The 9,914-nt window shown below is 44.2% G+C and overlaps 1 protein-coding gene across 1 annotated transcript; it reads right to left on the reverse strand.

Moving 5' to 3' along the window:
- Positions 1-2,406: 2,406 nt before the first annotated feature.
- Positions 2,407-3,600, reverse strand: HAPSTR2 (HUWE1 associated protein modifying stress responses 2). Its single transcript, XM_049873474.1, has one exon. The coding sequence runs from the start codon at positions 3,534-3,536 to the stop codon at positions 2,706-2,708; it is 831 nt and encodes a 276-aa protein (XP_049729431.1). The 5' UTR covers positions 3,537-3,600; the 3' UTR covers positions 2,407-2,705.
- Positions 3,601-9,914: the final 6,314 nt, after the last annotated feature.

Below are 9,914 nucleotides of genomic sequence, written 5' to 3' on the forward strand. Positions count from 1 at the left end.
CAAGACAAGACAGATGAGGCCCCTGCTCTCACACTGACAGGCCGTCTTTCAACTCTCCCTACCCGCCTGTTAAAATTACTGTGGTTGTTCAGTCAGTCCTGTAGGCCCGGATGCTGATGAGTCAGATGGACAAGGGGACTCAAGTACAAGGAGCAGAAAGAACCATCGAAAGCAGAGCTGCTTCGTTTCTTCAAGACTAGCCCTATAAGAGATTGGAAGTGAAGGCTGTTTCTCAACCTTCAGGAAGGACCCCAGAGCACACACTGGAGGTGCTTCCAACCTTGTGTGGTGGGGTGAGGTGTGGGAGGGTGGGGATGAGCAAAGGCTTCCCAGAGAACTCCCCATCAAGGTAACGCCTCCCCAAGTTGGGTTAACCTAACGGCAACATCCCCAGTAAGAAGCACCCTATGGTGATACCCCAGGCAGGCCCTGCTCCCAGGGTCTCACAGCTGGGCAGCTGGGCAGCCTACACACCCCTGCCCCAGGCCAGTTGTCCTCAAGCAAGCACAGATTGGGTGGTGTCATCCCCTGGCCCAGGATGGAATCTACAAGACTGGGTCAGGTACTAGAGACCTTATATAGGAGGCCCCTACCTCCTCTACCCAGCCCCTGTACCCCTGAACCTACTCTACTGCTTCTAAAACACTGCTAGATGTCCTTCCCTGCTGGAATCCCTTGCGCTCTCCCTTCGTACCCATCTTCCGGGCCCAGATCAAATATCAGCTCCTGTGGAAGCTGTGTCTCTCAGCAAGGGCCTCTGCCCTCTGAATTCTTCGGCACAGCCCTTGGGTGCCTCTCCAGCAGTTAGAAGTGCTTGCTTGGCTACATATTTACCTTTGATGCCAGGATAAGCTTTCTGAGGATAAGGACTGTTTTTATACTTTTCTGGATCCCTCCTCAGGTCCCAGCACAGTGCCTCCATAAATATTCGTGGAGCGCTTCAGTAGCAAGATTTTATTCTATCAAAGAATTCACTTTATATTATTGTATGATTTTAATGCATTGGTCCATTACAAATCTACTCCAATGAATGAAACAGAAACAACACTGTGATATAAACACTGGTTTTAGGAGACCCAGGGAAGATTCAGGCATTTTAACTTCCACCCACTGTTTCCCGAATCTCAACCCACACATGCTCCACCCCATCCCTATTCAGAAGGTCTTTGCCCTTTTACGTGTCCTAAGGATCTGCAGCTCCAAATTCTTTCCACCCTCACCCTCCTCTCTATATTATTTCAAGCCAGATGAGGTAGATATTTCATTACTCCTGGTTGCAAAGTTCATCCCCCAGGCAACATCAGGGACTCCGAGGCTGCCCTAGTATCCAGAGTGGTGATCCTGGGTACTTAAGAGCTAAACACACTTGTAAATCAATACAAGATCAGGGATAAACAGTCAAGTTTCAATTATATAACAGTAGTTTACAAGCTCAAACACAGAGATTCTACTTTCTGATTTCTGAAATTAATCTACTTTGCTGCTGTTTCTAAAATATGATCGTTTTTAATGTTTCACTGGTTTTTATTTATAGAGAAGGGAGAACATTTATTGAGTACCTTTAGTTGCCAAGCCCTGTGCTATACACCTGAAATATGTACTTCATCTAATCCGCACCAGGGCCTTAGGGGTCACATAGTTCCATTTTACAGATGAAAAACCAGAGGCCAACAGACATTAAGTGACTTGCTCAAAACCATGCCGAGACTTCGTGGAGCTAGGATTCTACCCCTGGTCCTTTTAATACAAAGCCCATGCTCCTTTAGTTATACCCTGCTGTACCGTTAAACAACACCCATAAGTTCATTTTAACTACTTGGTCTTCCACGGTGGAACAGAGATCACCAAAAGGATGTGACTTCAGCAAAAGGCATTTTTCCATTCCTAAGAAAAAGGAGCTCCACTGGCCCACCAAAGATAACAACTTATTTTATCAGGATCTCAATTGTTGGTTTAGTTTTCCTTAAAAAGGGCATCGAATTGACTCAATACTGAGTATTATCCGCCCAGCCGTCAGAACTCCTTTTTACAACCATCACACGATCACCAAAATCATCAACTATTTTTCAAAATAAAAAATGCAGTCTAATACGTATTACTTGCACAGTTTCTTTCTAGAAATTGGTGCCTGGTACAGCGGAGCGAAAATAGAAGACTTCAGATTTCACGAAGACGTCAAGTCTTATATTTTGATACGATGTAAGTGAACTAGCAAAACGTGATAAAATAAACCACCAAACCAGCAAGAAAGGATAAGATTATCTTACAGCCAAGTAAACAACCGCTACTTCTGTCCCCTTCAAGAATTTTAAATACGGTCACATTTATTCATTCAACAAACATTTATTGAGCGCCAGCAACGGTGCTAGGTGCTAAGGAATGTAACTTGAACAAGATAAACCAGGCTCACGCCTTGACTGGATACTTCTTAAAATGATCTTGCTAACTACTATATGATATTTGATGTTCTCTGCTAGGATTATATTTTTCACAAAGAGTCAAGTGAGGCCTCTTCTGGAACACTTTCAAAGTTCTTTGACGGAAAAACTGATAGAAATCTCTGTTTAACTTAGAGGAGGAAGAGAGATGGTCTCGAGTACCCTTTCGACAAGCAAGTTGAAGGTCAAGTTAGCTCTCAAGCAATATGGCGGCCGGCGACCATGGCGGCGGTTTGCGCCATTTAGCGGTTTAGACCATGCAGCGGTTTAGACCATTCGGTTGCGCTTGTGGGTTGGAGAATCTGTGATGCCATCGCCGCACTGGGCCGAGGGGCGCTTACGGGTTCCAGCACTGTCCAGATGGAGGGCCAGTTCTTCCGAATCGAAGGGGTTCAAGTTGTCCTCAGAGAAGCTACTTTTTCGGCGCGCCCCACTGGCCACGCCGCCGTCATGTGGCGGAGAGCCGGGCGCGCCAGACCGCACGCTGATGTTTGCCATGGCCCCGCTGAGGCCGTGCAGGGCGATGGCCTCGTGGAAAGGCTGCAGATCCACGTCCACCGACGAGCCGGCCTCGGTGGCCCCCGCCTGGCTGGCCGCCCCGGCGGGCGGTTTCGGGGGTGTCCTGGGGGTCCCCGGCGGTGGCGGGGCGGGAGGCCCTTTGCCACACAGGAAACTGATCAGGTCTTCCCGGCGAATGATGCTCCGGCCTTTTTGCACCCACTCCAGCACGTCTCGGACGCGCCGCTGGCAGCCCACCTGGACGCCCAGGTCAAAACTTCGTTGGTGGGCATCCCCACTCTCTTTGTAGAGGCTGGTCACGGCCACGGCCGCGTTCTGGAAGGGGTCCCACAAGGACAGTCCTGGCTGTTGGCACCCGGAATCTTTGTAGAGCTGGGCCACGGCGGTGGCTGAGATCTGGAAGAGGTGCCACAGCCGCTGCTGCTGGTTCCTCAGCCCCGTCGTCTCGGCGGCCGCCTCCTCCTGCAGCTCGGCCGGCGGCTGCTCGCCCTCCTCGGCCTCGGCCAGGCGCTGGCGCTCCCCCTTAGAATGCCGGTGCTCGGCGCCCTCGGCCTCGCCCTCCTGCGGCGGCGCCTCCATCCTCCGCCGCCGCCTGCACCGCCGCCTCACCTCAGGCTGCGCGCCCCTCCTCCGGCTCCGCGGCCCTCCTCCTCCGCGCGCGCCGGCGGCGGGCGGGCGGGCGCCGGGGCCCCGAGGCCAGCAGCTGCGGCGCGCGCCGCCTGCCGGTGCTCGCCCCGCCCCGCCCGCCGCCGGCCGGGCCACGCCGCTGACAGGACCCGCCGCCGCGCCGTGGTCCCCTTCCGGCCCGCGCCGCCCCGCCGCGCCCCGCCCGCGCCAGCCGAGCGCTGCCTCCGCGCCGCGCTGCCTACCGCTGGGCCCCTTTTCACATTTGGGGGACTTGTCCGCCTCATCCAATGAGCTGATCAAATTTTACATCCTCTGTTGCCAGAGAGGATTATGGGGCAACTTACATGGTGTCGATCACATCCAGGGCGCCGATCGGGGAGGGTGGAACGAGCGCGGCCCCCGTGACTAGGCAGGTAGGCTGGACCCCGCATTGCCCTCGACACAGTAGATGCCCAGGAGGAGTGTCTTCCATGGACCGAAGCAGTATTTTGTAGAGGGGAAAAAGAAAAAAAAAAATCACGACAGGCAAAGCCCTTCCCCCTTCCCAGGCCTCAGTTTCCCCCAGCGCTCCGTGAGGGAGTTGGACTAGGTGTCCCGGAAGCACTTCTGTCGTGATTTTACTTGGGAACTTTCCCGTTGTCCCTGCAAAGCACCTCTTCGGGGCTATTTGCATATTCAAAATTCTAAGAGCACAGTCAGAAATGGCATTGATTGTTTTCCCCACTATTCTTGAAAGTTTTTTTTTTTTGGTCATAAAACAAATGGGGGGGAGGGTTTTCTGTGTGGTCGACTCTCAACTATTGAAAATTCCAAGATGAAAAAGAGAATAGAAAAATGAAAACTCAACAAAATTTCCTGCTCTAGTGTGAGATTTAGCTCATTTTAGGAAAGAAAGAAAAGCTTACCTAATTTCCAACACCCTAAAAATTTTATCTAGTTAAAACATCATAATATTACAAAAATAAATGAAAACGGTATACGATACTGCTATCTTTTCCTTGGGCTCAGTAGCAACCGACTTGTAATGATGTAATTCCTTTTCCATGCAAACAATCCCAGAACAAACTGTTTAAGAGAGGAAAAATGATCGCTGATCTAAGAATAACATCAAAAACGGGAGGTACTAACACCTAGTCATTTTTTAAATGTAGGAAAGAAAGAATTTCACAATTTTTGTTGTAGAATATTTGCTAAGTCTCCAGAAAGCCTTACAAAGAAAAAAGAAGCTAAATTTTCTAGGAAAAGGTTTAATAATTCCCAGATATGAAAATTAATACATGAAATTATCTAGCCATTAAGCTTTGCCATCTTCCTTAAAAGAAATACATGGTTCTAAGTTAAATTTAAAAGAGAAGAAGAGGGAATTGTGTCCTTTCTCTGCAAACCAGGCTTTTTCACGATTCATTAAACCCTTTTTCCATATGTGTAATTGGACTCTTCTCATTTACATAAACGAGAGATGAGGCAAAAGACCTAAGATCAACCCGAAAGGAGAGAGATGTTTCTTATTCTTCTGTGTTAAAAAATAATTGTAGAAGAAAATTCCAAGAAGGCAGAGTGCACACACACACACGCACGCACGCATGCACGCGTGCGCACGTACACACACACACACGCAGCAGCTCTGAAATATTGCATGGTCCTGGAGTTAGCAGGTTTGCCAGTGCTTTCATCGTAGCCCTGCACACTGTGCCTCACCGTTATTATCACAGGCATATGTTTTTATTTTATTTTCTCTAATTAAAAAGCTTGGACTGAAATGACTGACAGTAGGACACCATATCCTACTTTCTCTCCTCATTGTCCATTGGGTTAAAAACCAAGAAGAAAGGCTGCACTGTTTTTAAAGAGCATAACCCTCTGCTTGGGCTTGAGTTGTCTGGCTGGGGTCCTCCATTCAGCTGGTTTCAGCACCTGATTAATTAGTTAATTAGTACTTAGAGCTGACTAGCCCCGCTCGGCCGGCAATTTTCATGCCCTGCATGGTGAAATGTTGAATCCAGCATTGAAATTTCTGTGTCGTACACCCTAATTATTATCACCCCACTACTTTTAAAACCATTGCACCAAATTATTATTATAGACAGAGCCAGACAACTGTGTGGGAATATGTTCTTTCTGAGAAATAATGGTAGACTTAATCAATATTTTTCACTGTTGCCCTTAACACATTTAAATAAAACAATTCAACGGGAAAAATTCTAATTCAATTAGCCTCTAACTCTTTTCACTGAGATAATGATTGTATATGGGAGAAATGTTAGAAAAATCACATAAAAAATGTTTAATGTTTTAGCAGTTCCCCAGATGGCAAATAGTATGTTTACAAGAGATCCTATCTGAGATTAGCTCTGTTCCCATGTAAGTCTGAGATGTTAAGAATAAAAAAGAATGGAAAATAAAAACATGGCCAAAATTTTAAAAAATAAAATAAAGAAGAAAGAGCCATAGACAAGATCTAAGGAAATGATGCTATGTGGGGGGCTTTTGGTGTTTAAAAAAAATTGGCAAGGTTTAGGAATGAGTTTTCTATAGGAAAAATATCCCTTGGCTGCTGCCCCATTCTTCCATAAATTTGATGTCATGGCTAAGGTTAAATATCAGCTTGGGAAAAGATGGTTGCAGAAAATAAGTTAGGACACAAACTTAGTGCAGTCTGATTTTTGGCATTTTTCAATGTACCGTTTAGGAGAAGGGCCCTGGTGTGTCACTGATTTCCAATATTATTGGTAGCAATTTTCACCTGAAAACAATCCTTGTATATCAGTACTGGATTGCCTGTAATTGTAAGAGCTAAATGGTACACAAAACTGGATACACAACCACACAGACCACTAAATGGGTCAGACTGAAAGCAAAAGTAAACACCAACCTTAGGAAATGAAAGAAGTTAAAAGATAAGTGTTAAGGACCTTATTCTTTTTGGAGAATAAAACAAGATTTAGTAGCTTTCCACTTAATTTAAATGAAAAGAATCACTACCTTACATATTGCAGTGATAGTGTAATGGGGAAAGAAAACAAAAAAGTCTTTGTACAAATGACACCTCCTATAGTTGTTGTGAAGAAACTTTTCCCCTTGGTATCTGCTAACAAATTCTAATTAATGCTGCACATTCCTTTACTGAAATCATTTAATGCGTAACAAGGGGGGAAAAAGAAATGCTGAATGCTCGTGATTGCCCTGTTAGAATTATGGGAGTGAAAGCCTGGGGCCCCAAACTTACTGTCTATTAAAGCCAAGCTTTGAAAAAGAAATGCAACCTACAAAAGCTGTCAATCTCCCTTGCCCCTAAAGCCTGGGTTCACATGGATTCAAGTGACAGCCCTCCTCCCCCATGCACAATACATCAATCTGTCTCTCCCACAAGCACCCACAGCCCATTGTGCTGGCCGCAGGTGCCTATTATGGCACCCATGGCTGCCTCCCACAGCTCCGCCCCTGAGAAACAGGAACTGCAGACAATGGAGCCCTGTGGGAAGACAGAGGTGGGTGTTGGGAGGGATAACAGACAGATGGTAAAGGGTATAGGGTAGTAAGGTAGTTTCAAAACAAATGTCAAACATTCAAAATTATTGCTTTCCCGTGCCCTCTCCCCCCAATTGCCTATGCTTCTTCAATCACCATCTGCCATAATTCCAAAAACACTTACCTGTTATGACAAATGCTCGCTCCGCTTTTTAGGTAGTGATGGAGGGGATGACTTTCAATAGTTTACTCCTCCTATTTAACCTCGAGGTTTCTCAAGGTCACAGACTGAGGCGTTTTCCTTGTTATACCAATAAAACATACAGGGGAAAAAAAAAAGGAAGGAATATTTGTAAATATCAGGAGTTTGTTTTCTGCAGAGTTTGTGATTTCCTTTCAGGGTTGGTTTGGGGCTTCTTCAGGGGGCAAGAATTATAAAACACTAGTTACTTTGAGTAATATATTTGTGAAATCAAAATACTAAAAGACTTCTTACTAATGTCATACCATACAGGTGGAACTTCTTACACTATTTCTTTTCCGGTAAGGAGTCATGAAAACGGAGACAAGTTGGATTTAATAATAAAAGTACTGAAGCTCGCTGACTCGTGAACAAAATAAGTAAAATTGTAAAAACTAACTAAATACAATTCGTATCAAGTTCTATTATCAGAAGAAGTACATTTTTCAACATTTTATAAAGTGTCATTTGTGGCGTTTTTATCTTCTGAGTTCTGGACTGATTAAGAAGCAAAAATGAAAGAATAAAAAGATATGGCAAAAACACATATATTGGTTCAAATAATTTGATTTACTTACTTTTGCCCCTGCGTGGTCATCTCAGTATACGACCTGTTTCCATTTCCAAGGTAGTTCATCATAAGTTAAAACCAAACAATAATTTCATCATGGCTACTACTACCTATCTCAAACAAAAAGGGACCAAGAAAAACTGGCACAACTTTAAGTCATGGTCAAGACAATTGGTGACTTGTTGGGATGGGGGTTCCCCCAGAATAATGCCAGGGACTAAAACCAGCCAGTTTTCCTGAAGCAAACAAAAGGGTCTTGGTTTGCTGTCAAAAACCACAAACTGGGTTTTAACTAGGGACTGTCAGAGATCCAAGTAAGCTCCTGGCGAGGGAAAGCTTAATTAGGAGAGTTGGTTTGGGTTTTTAAATTACACAAGAAAAACAATCAATAGGATATGAAAGCATACGGTAGTCTAATGTAGCACAAAATTCACTTCCATTCGTGTGTGTGTGTGTGTGTGTGTGTGTGTGTGTGTAGCAGTTTCATCAACAATTTAAATTTGGATTTTGAACATTGTTTTTGTGGCTGTTAATAGGACATGTTTCTTTTGTTTCTTCTTGTGTATCCTTGAAATTTTTATGTTTTTTATGTATTGATCACCAAGTACATGTGTTTGTGAAATCAAGTACACATGTTCCCCTCTTTTTTATATAAATGCTAGCAAACTACCTGCACTTTTACTTATCACCTGATAGATTTTGGAGATCAGTCCATATCAGACTATCACGTGCTACTAGGCATATTTCTCGTATGTGAATAGATTGGAATCATATTTGGTATCTGTAAAATTTAAGGCAAGTTCAATAATGAAAAAATATATCATGCCAATATTTACCAAGATGAGCAAGTCATTTGTAGGCTACTCTTATTTCTACTAACAGCCATCACTTAATTGTAAATGCTCCAAAGTTAGGCTAACTCCCAATTACCTGTTTTAATGGGAGCCAGAGAGAACATGGCAGAGAAAGTCACAGATAACCTATAGATAAGACCTTTGTTAGAGATGCTTACACGGGAACACTTTTAATATTTTTGTGTTGGTAGAATTTGTATGTTGTTTCTATGGCATCCAAACCATTCAGGGTTCAAAAGAAATCCCTGAGGCTTCCCACTTGATCCATGGTCCGTTATTCATACTTCTGGTATCTTACAAAAATAACCCGGCATTATTGATTTAATTGATTAAAAGATGCCCGATTTTAGATGCAAATTTAGTTCATAAAACACAGTCCTTTTACCTGGCTCCAACACCAAGTTCTCTTTTACTCACAGATGTTTTCTATAGAGATACTGAATCTACTCATTTTAAAATGAATATAGTTTGTTGGTTAAAAGCCACGATTTTATTGTCAGAAAAACCTGGGTTCTAATCCTGACTCTGGCACTTGAAAGTGATATGATTTAACCTCTCTGATACTCAGTTTTCCCATCTCTAAAATGGAAATGATAATAATACTTCCTCATAGGTTTGTTTTAAAGATTAAATGAGACCCTGTAGTTACCCTTAACACAATGCCTAGAATATAGTAATTCCTCAGTAAACAGTACCAAGTCAGCACAACTTGACCAAAGCATAGTCATAAAGGCTTCATAGACACATCCAAACTCCCTGAGGGAATGAGTTACTAGGTCGAAGACTGGGTACCATGGTCTCAGGGAACATCTATCTCAATTGGCATAACATAGTTTATAAAGAAAATATTCTACACCCTACTTTGGTGAGTAGCATCTGGGGTCTTAAAAGATTGTGAGCGGCCATCTAAGGTACTCTACTGGTTTCACCCCGCCTGGAGCAACGGAGAATGGAGAAAACCGAAGACGCCAGGGAAAGATTAGTCCAAAGGACTAATGGACCACAACTACCATAGCCTCCACCAGACTGAGTCCAGCACAACTAGATGGTGCCCAGCTACTACCACCAACTGCTCTGACACGGGTCACAATAAAAGGTCCTGGACACAGCTAGAGAAAAACGTATAACAAAACTCTAACTCACAAGAAGAGGCCAGACTTACTCGTCTGACAGAGACTGGAGAAACCCCAAGAGTA

This window comes from Elephas maximus, chromosome X, assembly GCF_024166365.1.
Source record: "Elephas maximus indicus isolate mEleMax1 chromosome X, mEleMax1 primary haplotype, whole genome shotgun sequence".
NCBI lineage: Eukaryota > Metazoa > Chordata > Mammalia > Proboscidea > Elephantidae > Elephas > Elephas maximus.